The 21,269-nt window shown below is 33.9% G+C and overlaps 5 protein-coding genes across 8 annotated transcripts in view; 4 read left to right on the top strand and 1 right to left on the bottom strand.

The window, feature by feature from the left end:
• The first annotated feature begins 846 nt into the window (after window positions 1-846).
• On the top strand, window positions 847-1,319 carry LOC111829300 (proline-rich protein HaeIII subfamily 1-like). The gene is made up of 2 exons (XM_023778038.1): window positions 847-901; window positions 1,051-1,319. Exons 1-2 carry the CDS (start codon window positions 847-849, stop codon window positions 1,317-1,319), a joined length of 324 nt encoding a protein of 107 aa, XP_023633806.1.
• Window positions 1,320-4,489: 3,170 nt separating this feature from the next.
• On the bottom strand, window positions 4,490-8,695 carry LOC111829303. The gene is made up of 7 exons (XM_023778041.1): window positions 8,575-8,695; window positions 8,372-8,476; window positions 8,194-8,292; window positions 7,969-8,049; window positions 7,761-7,857; window positions 4,915-4,968; window positions 4,490-4,785 (listed from the first exon to the last, which is right to left on the bottom strand). The coding sequence occupies exons 1-7, from the start codon at window positions 8,693-8,695 to the stop codon at window positions 4,746-4,748; spliced, it is 597 nt and encodes a 198-aa protein (XP_023633809.1). The 3' UTR covers window positions 4,490-4,745.
• A 2,379-nt stretch (window positions 8,696-11,074) lies between these two features.
• LOC17874510 lies at window positions 11,075-14,842 on the top strand. Its single transcript, XM_006279305.2, has one exon. The coding sequence runs from the start codon at window positions 11,082-11,084 to the stop codon at window positions 14,475-14,477; it is 3,396 nt and encodes a 1,131-aa protein (XP_006279367.1). The 5' UTR covers window positions 11,075-11,081; the 3' UTR covers window positions 14,478-14,842.
• Window positions 14,843-15,284: 442 nt separating this feature from the next.
• LOC17874507 (histone deacetylase 9) lies at window positions 15,285-18,766 on the top strand. The gene is made up of 14 exons (XM_006279315.2): window positions 15,285-15,482; window positions 16,137-16,249; window positions 16,363-16,480; window positions 16,589-16,663; window positions 16,758-16,977; window positions 17,062-17,125; window positions 17,216-17,308; window positions 17,389-17,497; window positions 17,606-17,655; window positions 17,743-17,833; window positions 17,924-17,994; window positions 18,086-18,184; window positions 18,321-18,387; window positions 18,492-18,766. Exons 1-14 carry the CDS (start codon window positions 15,446-15,448, stop codon window positions 18,563-18,565), a joined length of 1,281 nt encoding a protein of 426 aa, XP_006279377.1. The 5' UTR covers window positions 15,285-15,445; the 3' UTR covers window positions 18,566-18,766.
• An 820-nt stretch (window positions 18,767-19,586) lies between these two features.
• The window catches only part of LOC17874505 (probable disease resistance protein RPP1), a 4,332-nt gene continuing 2,649 nt past the window's right edge, over window positions 19,587-21,269 (top strand). The window contains exons 1-3 of one of the 4 annotated variants that reach the window (XM_006279307.2): window positions 19,587-19,779; window positions 19,869-20,424; window positions 20,610-21,193. In XM_006279307.2, coding sequence (XP_006279369.2) covers window positions 19,587-19,779; window positions 19,869-20,424; window positions 20,610-21,193 — 1,333 coding nt within the window. Of the gene's footprint in view, window positions 19,780-19,868; window positions 20,425-20,609; window positions 21,267-21,269 lie in introns of those variants that run through there. The other 3 variants (XM_006279306.2, XM_023778062.1, XM_023778066.1) reach the window with 3 other exon arrangements.

The raw sequence follows: 21,269 nt of genomic DNA on the forward strand, positions 1-21,269 counted from the left end.
TTAATTTACATAATATCGCTAATTTTAATTTTTAAAAATAAAATTTTGATATTTTGCCGGTAATCCGTCGGTTCGGCAGAGATTTTTCCCAAAAACTTTCTTGGTAAAATATCAATAAAGACGGACTTTTTCGAGGTTCTGTCGGTAATCCGTCCGTAATTACAGAGGTTTTCCCTAAAGATTCTTGGTTAACCGTCAGTAATGACAAAGTTTTTTGAGATTTCGTCGGTAATCCTTCAATAATGACGGAGATTTTCTTGAAAAGTTTCTTTGGTAATTGACCTGCATTATGTGTAGGTTTATATATCTTTTCTAGTCATAGATCAGAGCCTTTTATAATGTTTTCTTTTCAAATGCAATATTCAAATTGTAATTGTTACTTTAAATTTGCGAAATTCGATTCGGTTCACTTGAACATTGATATCTTTATAATACACATGATCCTCTCGATCAAAGGTTGCTGATCGTTGAGGTGGTAGCCGTGGAGATGAAATCTGGGATATCGATTTTCTGAAAAGGTTATTAGATTGAAACACGGTTAGAATCATTTAGTTTCACATTACTTTTGTTTTCTAAATGTGTTCTCCTGAGCAAACGTTTGGTGTTCCTTTTTAATTCTATATTTACATATTCATGATTCTTTTTAAAAATCTGTTGACTAATTGTTGACTAAATGCCAAGAAAGGAAATCTTGAACCAAAAGATTTAGTTTGAATTGTAGTCAATGTGTAGTGCACCAACAGATAACTATGAACATGTGTATGTTTTATATATAGTGAGAAGTTTGTGTCTCTCTTCCAAACAATAAAACAAAAACAGTCCTCAGAAATAAAAATGCTTTCAAAGATGAAGCTGGTGGCTCTCATGTCGTTCTTGCTCTTTCTTCCATTGTGTTCTTCAAGTAATTTGAAAATATTTTAAATATTCTAATTAGATATTTTACACTATTAATATTAAAGATATTCTCTTATTATTACCCATTTCACACTTATGTAATCTAATAATCTTTTTTTTTTTTAATATATATTGAATTTACCTTTTTGCTTTTAGGATCTGTAGAGAGCCATGATGAGACAAAACCAACTATTTCGGGACGTCCTACGAGGCCACCACCACCAAACCGTGATGAGATAAAACCGACCAGTTGGTTTGTGCCACCAGGTCCTAATCAGAAGAAACCGACCGGTTGGGGTATTCCTATGCGGCCACCACCACCAAGCCATGATGAGATAAAACCGAACAGTTGGTTTGTGCCACCGGGCCCTAATCAGAAAAAACTGACTAGTTGGTTTGTGCCACCAGGTCCTAATCAAAAATAACCGACCGGTTCGGGTCGTCTTACGCGGCCACCACCACCACAAATGAACTAAGAATTATGATGATGAACCAAAGATTTGAAAGTATGATGTTTATATAATATGTGAATTGTCAAAGTAATCAAATTAAGAAAATAAAATGTTATAATAAAGTTGGTCAAACCTGTCCATTTTTTAATCCTTTTTTGATAAAAGAAATTTCATTATTTGGTTTTTTTTCATCGTTTTTTTTCCTTAATTGTCATGATAATAAACATGTAACTCAACCAAATTTGAATCTTGGATTATTTACGACATAAATATTTTGAAGGTTGTGCTTTATAAATAAGATATGATAAACTATTAATCTGCCAATATTAACATATATATATATATATAAAATAAAATTATTAAATCAATAATAATTAAAAACTTTGAATAATAAAAAATGTTTTAAAAGAATTTAAAAGTTATTAAACTAATAACAATGAATCTATAAAAACTATATGGATTTCTTGTTTCAAATCTTTTGACATTTTTTTGAATATTTTAGGTGAATTCATAAAAGTTCTTATGATATGTTATTTATTTATGATTTTACTCTTTTTGAAGAAAAAATATATTTTCTAAATTAAGTTTTGATACTTTTTGAAAACAAATTAACAATTTGATGACTAAGTGTAAATAAGTTCATTTTATGGAAAAGAAAAATCTTTAACCAAAATATTTACTTTAAATTTTAGTAAGTGCATAGTTAGGTAGACTTATCGGTATATACACATTAGAAAACTTATCATGAATTATTAAAATATCTCAAAACCATGTACCTATCTACCATAGAGAAATTGACATATGTTGACCAGTCTAGTTTTTGATCACATATATTTCATCTGTCCATTAACTCATCTATATATTAACACAAAAAATTATTTCTGTGTTCGATTGGTTTCAGAAATTGTAAAATTGCATTCACAACAAATAGAAATCCGGTGTACATTACCATAACAACAAAATAAAAAGTATATATAATATTTTTTCTATGTATTTCGTAATGTATTAAAATGAAAATTTTACAATTTTCCGGTTTAGTTAAGCGATTCCACAGATAAACCGGTATTGGCATTTCAGTATTACATGCAAGAAAGTGTAGAGAGTGTCGTCTTTCTTGGTTTTGTGTAGGCTACGCAAAGCCTTGAGTTAGTTGTTGCTAGGGGCGAACTCAGAAAAAAATATTGATGGGGGCAAATTGTCATAAAAAGGATTCGAACCCTTGACCTTAGACTATTTATGGGAGATTTAACACCACTTTGCCGCTTAACAACTTTGGTATAGTTTAGTTTTGTTTCTTATTTAATAGTTACTGGTGGCAGGTGCCACCACAAAGCCCAACGTAGATCCGCCACTGGTTGTTGCTGGTCTGTTTCTTTCTGGTTTTCTTTCTCGAATGCCACCCGGACCGAAGCTGATCTTCTTGGTTCTGATGGATACTGGAAAATGTAGAAGAAGAAGAATCAAGAAGAGATAAGATTGATGAAATAAACAACTTTTGGTATTGAACTGAAGCTCTTTATACCCGTATAGGTGTTATAGTTTTGCTCTTGCTTGGTGTCGTTGGTCGGCTGATTGATGCTGACTCGTTAGTCAGTGGTCATTTGTTATTATAATTTTGAAGGTCAATGGTCTTTTTTAAATCGTTAATATTCATGTATGTTTGTTGACGAGATCTTAGAGCATGTCCAATGAAAGTCTTTTTTATTTAAAGTTTTTAGTAAATTTTTAAAAATAAATTGTGTATTTTACAAACATAAAAACTTTTTAAATTTATCCACCTCTAATGATAAAATTCTAATTGGAGTTCTTAAAGAAAAAAAATTTGAAAACAAAAATTTTATAAAGCATGAAAATTATTATATTTTATAAAATTTGTAACACATATATTATAAAAAATAATTAAAACATAATAAAGACACGTAGTACAAATCATATTTTAATTGTTGTTAAATATTCTCAACTAAATCAGATTTCAATTGTTGATGCATTGTTCGATCACGAACTTTACTTCGAATGTTCATCATATAGCCGAGTTTTGAAGTGATATCTGTAGAATAAGTGAAGTCCACCGGAGGTCCAACCACTCACAAATAGACACGTAGCACTAAGAAACACGCACAAAATTTCTTAACTAAAATATATATCTTAGCTTAATTAGCATTATTAATTTAATTTTTGGTTTTTTATTACTAAAAAACAACTTAAGAAACACCCATTTCGTTAAATGACCAGTATTATTAGTTTGAATAGGCATTAGTAACTAGTAAGTGGTCATTTTTGAGATTCCGTTGGTAATCGGTCAGTAATGAGGGAGATTTTTTTGAAAAGATTTTTTTTGGTAAACTTTTGGTAATGACAAAATTTTTTGAGATTCCGTTGGTAATATTTCAGTAATGATGGAGATTTTTTTGAAAATTTCTCGATAAATCATCGGTAATGACAAACTGTTTAGAGATTTCGTCGATAATTCATTTTCGTGTTCCGTCGGAAATCTAACAGAAGAATGTCACTTTAGATACGAATTATCGACAGATTACCGATGCTTCTATCCATCGCTAAATCGTCGGTAAATTACTCTTCGGAAATCCGTCGGTAAATTATCTCTCAGAAATTCGGTAAATCATATGTATTTTTAAAGTTTGAAACCAACTTTTTAAAATATTTCAGTTATTTTTCGAAAATTGGATATTGAATTACCCTAAAATTTTTGAATAAATTCGTTTCATAAAATTGAAGTGAAGGTATTTGACAAACAAAGAAAAGAACAAAAAGAGACAGACACATATAAGCATCATCAGCTATGGCAAATTTACAAGATCGATTACAAGCATCATCAGCTAGGGAAGTACAATTTTCATATGTATTCATTTTTAATCTATTTTGATTCAGGCTTTTAGTTTTTGTGTACAATTTTCCCTGATTGTATTTGGTGGTAGAAGTTTCTTATTTCTTACATGCAATCAAGTTTCACTTTTTAGTTTATGTAATATTACAAGAAGAATATATTAGATGGATGGCCTGAATTGGATTGGTGGTAGAAGAATCTAATCTCTTATATGCAATCAAACTTCTGTTTAATTATGTGATATTAAAGAATATATAGTTTTTTTTTGTTTGGTATGGCTTAGATGGCATTTTGTAGCTTTATTAAATCACAGAAGTGTGACAATGCCTTCTACATCCTCCAAAGATCTTGTTTATGAATAATTCACTCTTCCAAAAGATGGAAGTATATACATATCAGTCGTAGTCTCGTAGACAGTTTCGCTCTAAACTCCACAGTAGACACATATGGCAGCGACCACAAGAAAGCATACTTTGGTTGTTATCTTTCGTATGTCAAATGTTTTTACGCGATTGAAATGATTCACCAGATGTGGAGAAGGCATGGGCATATATCTACCGCCCGCCATGGACACGGAGATTTTCGACGACGTCTCTTCATTTACGGAAATGAAGAAAAACAAAACCAAAATAAAATCTATAATCAGTTTAATCAGAAAACGTCTAGATTACTTCACAACAAGAATAAGTAATATACAAAAATATTTTGTCTTTATTTATGTACCTCGCGAGGGCGTTAACATAAGGGACGAGTTGATCACGGGTGGAGGTGTCGACTCTATTCATTAAAAAAAAACCCGAAGAAATCACAGTAAAATCTATAATTAGCAGTTGCAATAATAAGAAATAGGAAAAAGACTAGTTTCACCTCGGTTAAAGATTTAATATTCTAAGTAACTCTTAAAATATTTGGGTTAAATAAGTTACCTTGATATCCAAAATATTCTTATTTCTTTTGATAGGAAAAAAATATTACCAAATTACCATAAATTTTTTTTCCAATTTTTGGGTTTAATTTTTTTAATTAAAAAGTCTGCGGTTCAGTTGTGGTAGATTTGTTGTTGTTTGGCGGATTTTTTTTGTCACAGTCATTTTATGGCAGACTTTTTTATTTGACATATTTAGTTTCTTATGTTACCACAGATTTATTTTTTACGACAAATTTGTTTTCTATGATAGACTTATAGTCGAGATAACCACGGACCTTTTAACTATATGACATATTTTTGAGATTCTAGTGGTTACTAGAATTTGTTTTTTTCTTTTAAATTTGTGGAATATTAACATACTTAAAAAAAAAAAAAATTTTTGCTAGATTGACATGGTGTGAGTATATTATTGTTTTATGTGATGGCAGATTTATTTTATGTCATGACCATTTTTATTTTTTAAAAGTAACTCTGCTTTTGATAACAGGTTTATATAGGAAAAACATAAGTTGCTACAATGACATTTATAGTGCTTACAGATTTGTTGTAGGTTGTGAGAGACTTTATTTATGTTATGACCGATTTGTTTAGATATTCTTTAGTGGCAGATTTGTTGGTTTTTTGGCATTTTAAAAAATAATAATTAACTGACTACATATCAATTTGTTATTACTCTGTGACTGATTTATTTTGAAATTCTTTCATATATTGACAGTATTTTTTGGAATTCATATAGTGATATATTTTTGTTTTTGTTTTTTGGTGGCCATTTTTGGGGGGATAAATTAAGGTTTATAAGAAATGGCTCCGATTGGTAATACCGCATAATCTCACAATACCGGGAGTTGCAGAATATATTTCCGTGGAACGCAAACTTGCTAAAAAAACGCGTAGATTGAAATTACGTAAAAACTATGTTGATTGGATATATTTTGTAGAATAAACAAAATGAATATTATATTACTAATTTATCAGTATATCTAATAAACAATATAGATAAGTAAGTATAATTTTGAAATTACAAATATTATAAGTTAAATTATAAGTTTTATCTTTCTATTTTTACAGTTACTAATATTTTGTATGTGTAAAACACTAAAAATTATCATACAAATAATTCGGTACATATATAGTTGTGAAAGTTTCAAACATTAATTTTTTCCACTAAATATATATATAGTTATCTTCATAATTTTTACATTGGCTAATATATTTTATGTTAAAATAATACACAATTGATTATGCAAATAAGATGGTATATAGTTGTGAATATATATTACAATTTTCATTATAAAGAATTATTTTCGTACTGTCGACAAAAAAAAAACAATTATTTTCGTACTTTTGTGGTCGATAATAATTGTATGTATAAAAAATAAATTCTATTATGCAAAGAAACACCTATATATACTCACATATTTGCATAATGAGATTTTATATGTATTTTTTAGGCGAAACATAAATCCTGCGTTTTTGCGTTTGCTAATGCAATTATGCAAATTTTCTCGATTCGTAAACTTTCTGCATAATCGCATTAGAAAACGTCATTATGGCATTATGCGTGTTACCAATCGGAGCCAATATATTAAATAAATTTTATGACTGGTTTATTTTGAATATAGTATAGTTTTTCTGTATAAAACAATGTTTTTTGAATTAGGTTAAATGATTCGGCGACAAATTTAATATTTGTATGGCAGATTTTTATAATATATGCCATATTTAGGAACATGGGGGTTTTGGACTTCTAACACAAAATTTGTGTCATTCTAGTAATGGGGTATGATGAGATGTTAAACTAGTTATTTTTAGGCTAACTTGGGTTAAACTAGGCAATTTTCAGTAATGAATATTAGGATTCGCAAAATAACATTTTTCAATACCTTTTGCAAATTTTGCAAAAATATTCCCTTTTATTGTTCATTTTCAGTAATTCCCCTTTTCTATATATAAAATGACTAAGAGGGTGTTATTGGATTCTAACGTATAAGGAATTTAGATAACTCTAATAAAATCATAGATTGTATGATTCTAAAGAATTGCTTGAGAGTTTTCTGTAATCTTGTTGATTAGTTTTTTCTAAAATTGTGTAAAGTCTCTCAAACAATATCTATAGTTATAAGATACCATGACTTTATTTTGTAAAAAAAAGTGTTTAAAATCATAAACCAATAACATAATATTTTAATCCATTAACAATCAGAGGGTTTTTTGTTTTAATTGAATAACACATAAGTTTTAATGACTTAGTAAAACTCTGAATCGAATAACCCCGTATTTATAAAGATTTTGAATGATTTTTTACAAATCAATAACTAATAAGACCAAACTTTAGAAGAGTTTAATAAAATCTTGGTTGAATAACAACATATTCTACCTAAAATCTAAAGTCATTTAAAACACCATATAACTCACAAACCAATTATTCTAAACCCAAATTTCTAAATACAAAACTCTACCCCCTCATAACTATACCCTAAATGTAAAATAGAGAAGCCAAACCTAAAACAAATTCTAAAAATTAATTTAATATATTGCAATTGTGTAAACGAGGGTAAAAATGAAAAATGGTAAAAAATGCTATTTTTGCAAAAGGATATCAAGAAAAAGGTGTTAGTCAAATTTTTCTATATATTCTTACCTATTTTTGTACCTTGTAAGAATTCTGGAATCACCCGCGGTGGCGAAGGCCTTGGCGTAGGGGGGATATCGACCACGGGGAGAAGTATCGGCTCTAACTTATTTACAATAATGAAGAAAAAAAAGACAAGAAATGGTTCTAGTTAATAAGAAAATGTCGGGAATACAGAACATGCAAAAGTATTCATGTCTATTTTTTTTTTTTGTACCTCGCGAGTATTTTGGAATTGACTCTCTAGCAAAAAGTGCCACAAACGCGAGCATGATAACTGCTATCGCTATCACTATTCCTGCAAAGTTCTGTTTAGTTTACGTGTTACTAATTTGCTATTAATTCAAATGTTTATATATCATATATGACTAATCATAACCATATATAACCAGAGCCGGCTCTGAAAGTGTAAATCTTATATCCATAGATAGTTTTGGTGTACCTGATTTGTGTTTACGGCCTCCCCAACATGCTCTCACTACTACTAATATGAAGAGTACACCGAAAAGGAGAGGAGCAAATCTTTGCATTACCATCATTCCTAACATATATAAGAACTAGCTAGTATCAGATTGTTTCAACCAGAACTATATACATGTTTTGAAAACAGACGTACGTACCTAGTCGATAGATATTATTGTAGTCGAAGAACAACTGTTGCTCAAACTCTTTTATGCATAGTATCACATGAACAAGTAGAAGAATTGCTCCCATCATGGTTAAACCTAACAACAACGAAAAAAAAAGAAAGAAGAGTTACTTAGACTTAAAAGTTGATAATATGTGCTTTCACTCTTTATTATTAAAGAGGCTAATTAATAACCTTTTTTGTACTTTGGCTGGCTCGGGCTCGATCTTGATCGCTGCATTCTAAACAACACTATTAGAACAAGAACTAGGGTTGCTACGCCCAGACCGACATTGGTTCCTTGCTCCAATTCCATTTGATTTGTGAGTTTCTTCGTTGCTATGGTGTATTATTTGGCAAACGTAAAGCGTTGCTGTATGTACATATAACGGATCCACAAAATCAAAGGAGAATATAATATTAATGGACATTATTTAAATCGTAAGTGGTCATTTGCATATTAATTTTAAAGGTTAATGGTCTTATTTAAATCGTTAATAATCATCTTTGTTGATGAGATCTTAGTATGGAGGCATTATTTTAGTCAGTGGTCTTTTGTTATTAGTTTTAAGTCTTATTTAAACTGTTAATATTCACTGTAGTTGATGAGATCCAATTAATTGTAGTAGACTTTTGTGGCAAATGGTAAATTTTTCATTCTACTTCTTACGTCGAGAAACGAGTTTGCGTTTAAGTTTGTTTTAAGTCGTCATTGTTTAACTTTTTTATACAAAAAAAAAAAAAGTCGTCATTGTTTAACTTTATTTTGTCCAAAAAAAAAGTCATCTATATTAACATTTTTAATTATATTTACATACGGCAATTAGGGGTAAAGTTTGTGGGCTAAAGTTTGTCAAAAAAAAAAAAAAAAGTCATTCAAAATTTATGCAGGATTGCAAAATAACCTTTTCCTATATTTGTTTTTTTTATAAAATACGTTTCGTTGCCTTGTAAATATCAAATCCTTATACATAGTTAGTCATTTTGTATCAAATCCTTGTAAATATTTTCATAACCATTTCAAAATCCCTGTAAATTTATAAAACTCTTGTAAAACCTTTAAAATCCCTTATAACTTCTACACACATTTTTTTAAGACACTTGTAAATCTTTTAAAAACCTTTTGAAAACCCTTGTAAACTTATAAAAAATACTAAGTAAAGACCTTTGTAAATTTTTCTAAAACCATTCAAAAACCCTTGTAAATCCTTTAAAAAAAATACTTGTACATCTTTTTAAAAAACACTTTAGAAAGCCTTATAAATTTTTTAATTCTGAGAATAGTGCCCACGCGAGAAAAAGTTTTGGCAGGAAATTTTTTGTCAAAGTTTTTTTGGTGGAAAAAAATATTGTCGGGAAAAATCTTTGGTTGGAATTTTTTGCCGGAAATAGTTCAATTCTTCATTTTATTGACTTAATTAATTTTCAACTAGGGGTAAAATGACCATTAAAAATTAAGAGAAAGCAAAAATGAAAATGACAAAAAGAGTATTTTTGCAAATGGGTATCATGGAAAGGGCATTAGTATGAATTTTATCTTTCAAAAATGTCATTTTCATTTATCTATTTTCTAAAATACTCTTAATAAATCTGAAATTTTATAGTTTTATAAATTTCATAAGTTATAGTACATACTAGAGTCCCGACGTAGTTCGAAATTTTAACTTTTAAAACCATAAATCTTTTTAAAACATTTTACAGTTTTTTAAAAGATTTATAATTTTTTTTGTCAACAACGAATAAGAGTGGCTCATAAAAGCCAACTGGGAGGAAAATTGTTTACAAACTTAACATGATGCGGACTGGAACGAACTTTACGTGTCAAAGAATCCGCTTTTGCATTCAAACGCACTGGAATTAAAGATAGCGAGAAGGTTGAGAATTCTTTCCTATCAATACTAATATCGTCAAGGTAAACAGAGAACGTCGGCCACTCGGAAGGAGAAGACACCATCTTCATCAAATCTGTATAGTTATGGCCAATCATACATTTCATCGCCCTCACCAGAGCTTCTACTTTAGAATGAAGAGGGGAAAGACTCCGACGGAGATTGGAAGCGCCCATCACTAGGTAAGACTCCTGTGCATGCTGACAAAACCATCCTATACCGGCAAACTTATATGTGTTCTTCCAGGAACTATCAATAAAGCACCAATAACCTGTAAACATATAAGGTAAATGGTCCAAACGACAATTAAAATGACTCCCAAAACCCGTATTAGCCACAAGGGGGTAGGAGAGGGGCCCAAATCCTTGATCTGAGCCTCTTACTAGACACGTGCTTCATCCTTTTGCAACCCTAATGACCTCCAAGGGATTTATAAAAATCTTACAAAAACATATTTATGTTATTACTAACATTTCAATTATTTGTCAGTTTGTTTGTTAAATTTTCTTCTACTCAACGCGACAACCCTAAACTCTCACGTTGCAGCATCCACGAACGAACTACATGAACAACTCTCAAATTGCAAAGCAACAACTGACAACCTTAAAACTCTCAAACTCTCAAATTGCAAAGCATGCACAAAAGTAATAAAAGCCTAATGTTGGCTAACAACTATTGGGCCTAGGCCTAGTATAAGGCCCAGTCTTTTTTTATTTTGCCTTCTTCGTCGTCTTTCTCGACGGTTAGCTATAAGGGTTCAGAGGTTTTCTCTAAGCGATCTCCCAACTTTTTCCGATTGCAAACTCTCAGGTTATGTTGACAAGAGAACGGATTGGCGATTCCCTACCTCGACCTCCGTCACCTTCTCCGACGAGTGACCGTGACGGGAACGATTCAAGCGTGATTAAACCCGGTGATGTTTCAAGCCGTTCCGATCAAATCGATGTGGCTTTTTCTCACGGAATCCAGGCCCGGGAACAAGATGTTAATGGATTCCGGCGAGATTCTGATATGTACGACGTAGATATGCAAAGAGGCATTGGATTAACTAATAAACACCGACGAGAAGAAGAAGAGAGAGACGACGAGCGTTATATGAAACATTTTCATCTTCAGGAAGATTCCGGCAAACGTTATGCGGATTCAACGAGATCGAGTGAGGAACCTAAGGCTTCTCGATTCAACACATCGCCTGATCAATCGAGATTGAGTGATGAACCTAAGCCCTCTAGATTCGTTCCATCATCGCTTGGTTACGAGTATTCACCGTCTCATGGGAAGAATGTGCTGCTTAAGAACGATAAAACTAACCGAGTGGATTCGATTTCTCGTGAGTGTAGTGATTCATCTCGTCATAGTAGAGACAGAGATACTAATAGATATGAATCATCACCTCTGTCACAAGTAGGGTCTAGTGTGGCTGATTTCCAAGATGAAAGCTCTAGGCTTGTAAGTTCAGATTCTGGATGTTGCATTCGTGGTAATGATTCAGATAGAGTGGATGAAAGAAGAAGAGATTATAATGGGGATCTTTCTGCGTCACAGGTTCTACTTACTAGACGTGTAGATGATTATGTTGGTAGAAACTCACCAAGGGATCAACGAGAGAAATCGTTTCGAGGTTTTGGTTGTGGAGACCATGATTCACCAGTTGTGAGCAGGTGTGGCAAAGAGATTGTGGATGAATCTCGCAATCATTATCACATAGGCTCTGATGTAGCAGTGAAAGAGTTTCCCAGTGCTAGGCATGAGACCAAGAATATGGTTAGAGAGAGTGATATTCTTATGCAGACAAGTGGATCTTTACCAAAGTCCTATGTCTGTGGTTTAAATATAGCTGATGTTGATGTGGCCGATACCCATCTTGAGTTTTGCACGAAAGAGAGGATGACTAACCAGTATGAGTCCGTCAAAGAACATTATCCTTTTGTGGAGTTGGGACCAAGAGTGGTGCAGGAACGAGATTATGAGGATGCCCACTACAGGAACTTTCGTAACAACGAAAGGAAGGTTGTTTATTTGGATAACAAATGTCAATTACTGAGAAAGGATTATCAATATGATGGTGTTGACAGCAGGAAGAATCTTGATTACAGTGAGCCAAATGCTGTGGTTGATCAAGATGACAAAGCTTCACAGAGCTTAAACAAAGAAAGAGAAGCATATTTGGATAAGGAGAGAAATGCTGTTTTGTTGGATGATAGAAGACGAAATCTGAGCGAAGAGTATCACTTTGGCAATGATGGTAGGATGCATTCCGATGTTGATAGAGCAGATATGTTGGTAGATCAGGATGGAAGAGTAGTGCAGCTTAAACAAGAATGCTTAAATAAAGGAAAGGCAGCATACCTGAATAATGAAAGGAAGGATGTTTATCTGAACCACAAAAGCCAACAACTGGAAAAAGATTATTACTCTCGCTCTGATGCTAGGATTTATCCCGATGTCAACAGATTAGATATTCTGGTAGACCGTGAAGGGGAAAATAACAGAGGTCTAAGGTATCGAGGAATGTCCGTAAATGAAAGAAGGGAAGCATATTTGCAATGTGAAAACCATCAACTCCTAAACGATCATCAAACTAGCTCCTATGGCATGATGCATCCTGATGTTGACAAATCAGATATTTTGGTAGACCGGGAAGATTCCAGAGGTCTAAGGTATAGAAGTGCGTCCTTGAATGATAAAAAGGAAGCATATTTGCAACAGGAAAGCCAGCGACTCCTAAACGATCATGAAACTTACTCTTCTGTCATGATGCATCCTGATGTCAGCAAATCAGATATTCTAGTAGACCATGAAGATGCCAGAGGTCTAAAATATAGAAGAGCCCCCTTAAATGATAGAAAGGAAGCATATTTGCAATGTGAAAGCCAGCAACTCCTAAACGACCATGATACTGACTCATATGGCATGATGCATCCCGATGTCAACAAATCAGATCCTCTGGTAGACCATGAAGACGCTAGAGGTCTAAGGTATAGAGGAGGAGTATCCCTAGATGATAGAAAGGAAGCATATTTTCGATCTGAAAGCCAGCAACTCCTTAAAGTTCATGAAACTAACCCTTATGGCATGATGCATCCCAATCTCAATAAACCAGATATTATTGCAGACCGGGAATCTGCCAGAGCTCTTGAACTTAGAAGGGCATACTTTGATGATGAAAAGGAATCATACAAAGATTATAGAAGGGGGGATGCATATCTGCGTTACGAAAGCCAACAACTGAAAACAGATTATGACTACGGCATTGATGACAGGATTTATCCTGATGTCAGCTGTTCAGATAATATTGTAGGCCATGGAGATACCAACGCACTAGAGCATAGAAGAGTAACCATCAGGAATAGGAATGAAGCATATCTGGATAATGAAAGAATGGATGTTTATCAACATTACAAAAAACAACACCTGAAGGACTATGAATCTGGTATTGATGATACGATGTATCCTCATGTCGCCAAATCAGAGATTGTGGTAGACCGAGAAGGTGCTAGAGCTCTAGAGCGTAGAGGAGTATCCTCGAATGAGGGACGTGAAGCCTATTTGCACTATGAAAGCCAGAAACTCCTTAGAGATCATGAAATTGATTCATATGGGATGACGCATCATGATGTCAGTAGATCATCAGCTGGCAAGAAAGATGAGGAAGCTCTTCGATGTAGGAGGCATCTTTTTGATGACCGAAATCAAGTCTACTTGGATGATGAGCGCTTGCAACTACGAAATGGTGGCCATGTTAAAGTTCATCAAAATATGAGATATCCAGATGGTAGACAAGAGATTTATCATTCAAATGATAAAGTTTCTCGTACAAGACATGATCATGGTCTCAGAGACGACCCAAGTGAGGTTAGACATGAGAATATGGCTTATGATTACAACTACCGTGATGTTAAGCAACGTGGAAAGTCTTACGAGAAGCCAGATAGTGGAAGGGACCGTGATCACCAAGTAGCCTATGATTACAGGGACAAGCTAGGGAATTTTGCAGTGGAAGGAGGAACAAGCAAAGAAAAATTCCGATACTCAGCTGATGAAAGGAATTATGGTAATGTTGATCACACATCAACTCGGCGCCCTCGACTATCAGCCAAAGAGCGGTTAGGTGGGCGTATCGAAGAAGATTCACGTGTTCATGTGAAACATCGACTGCATCAGGTTAGAAACCCAAAACTAAAAGGTAAGTCCCATAAGAGGAACTAAAAGAATATTATTTCCTGAGGTCGTCACTTCTCTCAACATGGTTAATTCCTCAGAACAAGATTTGAGAGAGAAAAGCTCATAGAAATTCAAGACTTATGGGTTTCAAGATTTGTAATCTCGGTTCCTTCATGGTCTGAAAAGGTTAGAAACAGGTTCTAGGATTAGAGTTTTTTGGCAGTGGGGGAAGGATTTGAGGCTATTATCTTGGTAAGATATGCTTCTTTTTGCGTTGAACTTGGCCTTTAGAAGTTTATTTTTTCAGTTGTTTGGTCGGTGGTTTTCTAGACGTTGGTCATTTTTTTTGGGTCTGAACAAGTAAATAACTCAACAAGTTTATATAATCTAACAACTTTTTCTTGTTACAATCTCGACGCAACACATGAAAGGCTTCTTGTTTTGTAGTATTCATGGTCACTTTTTGATGGAACATTGAACAGTTCAAAAAAAAAAAAGTATTGAACAGTTCAAAAAAAAAGTATTGAACAGTTCTATGAGACTCTCACACAGACGAGTAAGATGAAAAAAAGAAAAAAATTAAGTGAAAAGATTAGTGAAGAAATTGGTTTTGTTTATCCATTTGGTTGTGTGATCAATCATCGGTCCAATTTGACTAAACCAGTTGATTAGAGAAAAAGAAGAAGACATTCTAAACCGATTCTGATTTCAATTTCAATTTTATAGTTCGGTTTTATGCATTTTGAATGACGTCATCTGCCATGTCATCAAAACATTAAAACGAAACCGTTTTGACTTTGGACTATCCCCTTGTGCTCTTTTGTCTTTCTCTCTCTTCTTCTCGCTCTTCTCTTCTCTTCTCTTCTCTGTTCTGCCGGCAAGTCGTGAAACCTCTGCGACTTGAGTAATGAAGAAATCGTCTCATCTCTACTGAAGAAGCTACGAAGCCCTTAAAATTCTCTGTCTAATCGTTCTTTCAGATTAATTTCGTACGATCTCTGTTCGTTTAAGAGATGCGCTCCAAGGACAAAATCTCCTACTTTTATGATGGTATATTCATTTCTCTCCCTTTTCTTTTTCTTTTCTTTAAGATTCTTGAAATTGATGTCTTTATTTTTGATTCATCTAAGTTTCACTTGTAACTCTTGAGCAATTGAACCGCACTACTTGGTGTCTTTATTTCTCAATAGATGCATCGAAAGGTCGAATCTTTCACATCTGAATTCTAGTTTAGGTTAAGGGTTGCAATTAGTTTTGGAAATAATCCAGCTCGATTTAGTTTTTGAGTAGGGTTTTTGATGGAAAAGAACAAGGGTTTTAGGTAAAGTTCTGATTTTTTTCGTTTCCTTAGCTCTAGTTTTAGCTTTAGCCAGAAGCTAGTATGTAATTGTTATGGCCAAGTCTCTGTTCTTTCTTTCTTTGCTGAACTATGAAACCCTGGAACTTTTTGTCAAGTAAAAGCTGTGTTCGTCATTGTATATAATGTTTAGAATTGTGTTCTTTTGAGGTTCCTTTCTTGAGTAACTGTTACAGTCTTGATAGTTATATACTCTTTTTGTAAATTGAGGTGTCGATTCAAACTCTTATGGGAGTTGAGGTGTCGATTCAAACTCGTATGGGAGTTCAGTTTATATTTCCTGTTACTTGTGGCAGATTATATGGGTTTTGTGATGATATGCTGATGGGTTTTTTTTTTTGGTTTAGGGGATGTGGGGAGCGTTTATTTTGGTCCAAATCATCCAATGAAACCTCACAGGCTTTGTATGACTCATCATCTTATCCTTGCATATGGCCTTCATAGCAAGATGGAAGTTTATGTCAGTCTCTTGCTCATCATTCATGTTTCTTGTACTTGTTCTATTTATTCCATTTGTTAATGATCTCACTGTACATCTTGTAAGAACTATTTATGCGTTCTTTATTGTTTCAGCGTCCACACAAGGCATATCCTATCGAGATGGCTCAGTTCCATTCTCCCGACTATGTGGAGTTCCTGCAACGAATTAATCCAGAAAATCAAAACTTGTTTCCCAATGAAATGGCTAGATGTAAGTTTTGAATCTTCATTAATTGGTTATTGCAATCTTACTTTTTTTTAGCTGAAATTAAGTTCAAGATCTTGCTGTCAGTCTGTGTTAACATCAACGTTGATGCAGATAATCTGGGAGAGGATTGTCCTGTCTTTGAGGATTTGTTTGAATTTTGTCAAATTTACGCTGGGGGAACCATAGGTAAATCATAATATTTGCAGTATGTCGGTATTCATGTTTGGTTCTCACTTTAGACTTTAGAGCAATGTTTACTATCTGAATATTTTGTCTGTAGATGCTGCACGCAGATTAAACAATAAACTCTGTGACATTGCAATAAATTGGGCGGGCGGGTTGCACCATGCCAAAAAATGTGATGCATCTGGGTTTTGTTACATCAACGATCTTGTACTAGGAATTCTTGAGTTGCTGAAACACCATCCCCGTGTGCTATACATAGACATAGATGTTCATCACGGTGATGGAGTTGAAGAAGCCTTTTACTTTACTGATAGGTATGCTTAGATAGTGCATAATGACTTCTTGAAAGTTGTTTCTGTAGAAACTAATTACCATATCTTTGAATTTTGTTATGGCAGAGTGATGACTGTTAGCTTTCATAAGTTTGGGGATAAGTTCTTTCCAGGGACAGGCGATGTTAAGGTAATATTCATATTTTGTTTCCTGATTTTATGAGGACTGTTTCTATGTGTTTGGATAAATTTTCATTGTGACCAAATTGTCTTAAAACAGGAAATAGGAGAAAGAGAAGGGAAATTTTACGCAATTAATGTGCCGCTGAAGGATGGTATTGATGATAGTAGTTTCAACCGTCTCTTCAGGACAGTAAGTTCTTTAACTGAAACAATCAAATTGCTGATGCTTTCATTGTTTTGTTGTTTTGATCATTTCCTTTTGGTCTCTAGATAATTTCCAAGGTTGTTGAGATATATCAACCGGGTGCTATCGTTTTGCAATGCGGGGCAGATTCACTAGCCAGGGATCGACTAGGATGCTTCAATCTCTCTATTGATGGTGCTTTTTCTTCTTGTAATCAAAATCTCTTTCTCTATTTCAATCTCTCTTTTGCTAGCTTCTATGCTACTCGGGTTCTGAATCGACTTTCCCTGATGCGTTTTCCAGGACACGCTGAATGTGTTAAATTTGTGAAGAAGTTCAATCTTCCCTTGCTGGTATCTATCTCTCTTGACTTATATCTACTACGGCTTTTTGTAATCTTATGTTCTTCTATGGCGAAGTCAGTTTGGATTGTTTATTAGGTTACAGGAGGTGGAGGATACACAAAGGAGAATGTTGCTAGGTGTTGGACAGTTGAGACTGGCATTCTTTTGGACACAGAACTTCCTAATGGTTTGTAAATTTTCTTTTAATGTTTGTTAGAGAGAGTATAATATTTCGTCTTTCAGGGCTTACTGAGTTACGGGTTAATTGTTTCTGCAGAGATTCCTGAAAATGACTACATCAAGTATTTTGCGCCGGATTTTTCCTTGAAGATACCGGGTGGTCACATTGTAAAGAGCTCCTATTTTACTTAAAAGTTATTCATTGATTTTAAAAAATCTGTAGACACTGAGAATCATTTGTGTTTTGAAATTGAAACAGGAGAATCTAAATACCAAATCGTACATCAGCTCGATTAAAGTACAGATTTTGGAGAATCTGCGATACATTCAACACGCTCCAAGCGTGCAGATGCAGGAGGTAAAACTCGGATCATTATGCGGACAAGTGATGATTTGATCAATCTTGTTCTTCCGATTTGTGTTATCTAACACTGATCAGTTCTTTTTTTTTGGTTGTAACACTGATCGGTTCTTTTTTTACTTATATGTTTTAGGTTCCACCTGATTTCTACATACCTGACTTCGATGAAGACGAACAAAACCCAGACGAACGCGTTGATCGTAAGTATCCAAACAAACTACCTTGAAATCTAACCTTAATCCAAAGTGCTTCGGTTTCTCAGCGACTAAATACTCTATTTGTAAACGGTTTTGATTGTTTTCAGAACGTTCACGGGATAAGCAAGTCCAAAGAGACGATGAATATTTCGATGGAGACAACGATAACGATGGATCGTAACATGGATACTTAGAACTGAAGGCAATCTATATTGATGGTTTCTACTTCTTCTTTGTTTAGTTATGAGATTTGTAATGGTAACAACATTTTAACGGCTATATGGACAAATCCAAAATCCAGTGATGATTGTCTACTGTATTGATTCCATCTTTTTCCATCATTTAAATTGTGTATATGAATGAATGAAAGCTTTCTTTTTTTCAGCTTGCTCATTTTCTTATCAACGTTCATTTGTATACCTTTCTATTTTTTCTTGGCCAAGTTACTGTTTAATCTTTTCTGTTAGGACAAAACTCACTTGGAAATTTGAATCTTGAAGATTCTTGCGAGTCTTTATTGGAGCATAGGGACAGCGATTTTGTCGTTAGCAACATTTTTCCACGAAATCTCACTTTATTTTCCAGGAAACACCTATTGAGGTTTTGTGCCAATAGGGTCTCTATCTATCATATAGAGATCATCTTCCTCTCTCTTAATGATAGAAATATCCATACACAACAAACTGTTTCCTCGATGACAAAAAAAAAAAAAAAGATGACAAAAAAAAAAAAAACAAACTGTTTCCTCTCCGAACCAGACAAAGGCAAATCAGAGAGATCTCAAGATTCTTCTAACTCATGGAAATTTCTCTTGTCTTTTTATTGCATCGGTGAAATTTTCATGTCCCCATTTGTCTCTTACTCTTCACTGTCTGAACTAAATTCAGTTTTTGTTTTAATATTTTACGTAAGGTTCTTGATGATGATTATGTTGATCTTGATGGTTTCTTTGTTTTTGATTAGTGTTTTGAGACCAGTTCTTGATTATATGTGTTCTTGATTATAACTTTTGGGTTTCTTGTTATATTTTATTCATTCTTTCTCCTAATTGTGGGAACTAATGATGATAGCTGCTGTGAAACTTCTTGATTAAATGTGTTCTTGATTATAACTTTTGGGTTTCTTGTTATATTTTATTCATTCTTTCTCCTAATTGTGGGAACTAATGATGATAGCTGCTGTGAAACTTCTTGATTCCATCAATGGGTTCTGTAATGAGCTCGAGCTGTAACAAGAGGAAAGCTACGAGTCAGGAGGACGTTGAATCCGAATCTGTTAAAAGACAAAAGGTGTGCTCAAGTTCAACCAACGATGATGAGAATTGCAAATTGATTCTTCAAGATGAGTTTTCTTGGAAACGTCCTTTGAGTTTCTGTGTCAACAGAGTTGTCAACGGTATGTACCTCATTTACACAAAGGCCTCTTCCTCTTCCTTAATCCATTCTTTACAATACTAAAGAATTTTATTTTTGTCCTTGACTCAGCAGCATCCGCAGTAGGCTTCTTCACTCAATTTACAAAAGTCAGATTCCAACTGGATGATAAAGATACTATATCTTCTTTATCTCTTCCATCTCCTTCAACTTCTGTGTCTCAAATTTGGAAATTCGATGTCTTTCCGAGCTTCCACGGACCAGATGTTCGAAGAGCCTTTCTTAGTCATATCTTTGTAGTGTTCAAGGGAATGGGAATCAATACATTCATTGATAATGATATACAGAGGAGCAAGTCGATCGGTCCTGAGCTCATGAAAGCTATTAGAGGATCAAAGATCGCGATCGTCTTGCTCTCCAAGAACTATGCTTCTTCTTCATGGTGTCTTGATGAGTTGGCAGAGATCATGAAATGCAGGGAAGTGCCGGGTCAGATAGTCATGACCATTTTTTATGAAGTGGAACCAACTGACATAAAGAAACAGACCGGTGATTTTGGAAAAGCCTTCAGAAAAACTTGTAAAGGTAAAACAAAAGAGCGTATTGAGAGATGGAGAAAAGCGTTGGAGGATGTGGCCACAATCGCCGGATATCATACTCGCAACTGGTATGTCTCTCAATTTATACTCTCCTTAATTAATATATACTTAAATTAGAGTTCAAACAATGGTTTATATGTAGCTTTTAAAAGTATCAAGACACAAGAAAATACATAATTTTAGGATATGTATGTATGAGAATATTTCATGACTAGATTAATGAAAAGTTTTAATTAATATCCTCCAATGTTAGGGTCAATGAAGCGGGCATGATCGAACAAATAGCCATAGATGTTTCAAGTATGTTGATTTGCTCCACACCATCAAAAGATTTTGACAATTTAGTAGGGATGGGAGCTCATATGAAAAGGATGAAACGTTTGTTACGCCTAGATATGGATGATGTGAGGATGATTGGGATTTGGGGTCCTCCCGGGATTGGTAAGACAACAATCGCAAGAGTTCTGTTTAACCAAGTCCAAGTCTCCAACAAATTCCAACATAGTGCATTCATGGTCAATATCAAAAGATGTTATCCAAGACCTTGTTTTGATGAGTACGATGCGCAACTGCAACTACAAGAACAAATGTTGTCTAAGATGATCAATCAGAAAGATATCAAGATTTCTCATTTAGGAGTGGCACAAGAACGGTTGAAAGAGAAGAAGGTGTTTCTTGTTCTTGATGAAGTAGATCACTTAGGACAGCTAGATGCTTTGGCAAAGGAAACTCGATGGTTTGGTCCTGGAAGTCGAATTATTATCACAACAGAAAATATGGGAGTTTTGAAAGCCCATGGGATCAATCATATTTACAAAGTGAATACTCCGTCAAGTGGTGAGGCTTTTCAAATATTTTGTATAAATGCCTTTGGACAAAAGCACCCAAACGAGGGTTTCTATGAGCTTGCTTT

The sequence above is a fragment of the Capsella rubella genome, unplaced genomic scaffold (assembly GCF_000375325.1).
Source record: "Capsella rubella cultivar Monte Gargano unplaced genomic scaffold, Caprub1_0 scaffold_15, whole genome shotgun sequence".
Taxonomy (NCBI): domain Eukaryota; kingdom Viridiplantae; phylum Streptophyta; class Magnoliopsida; order Brassicales; family Brassicaceae; genus Capsella; species Capsella rubella.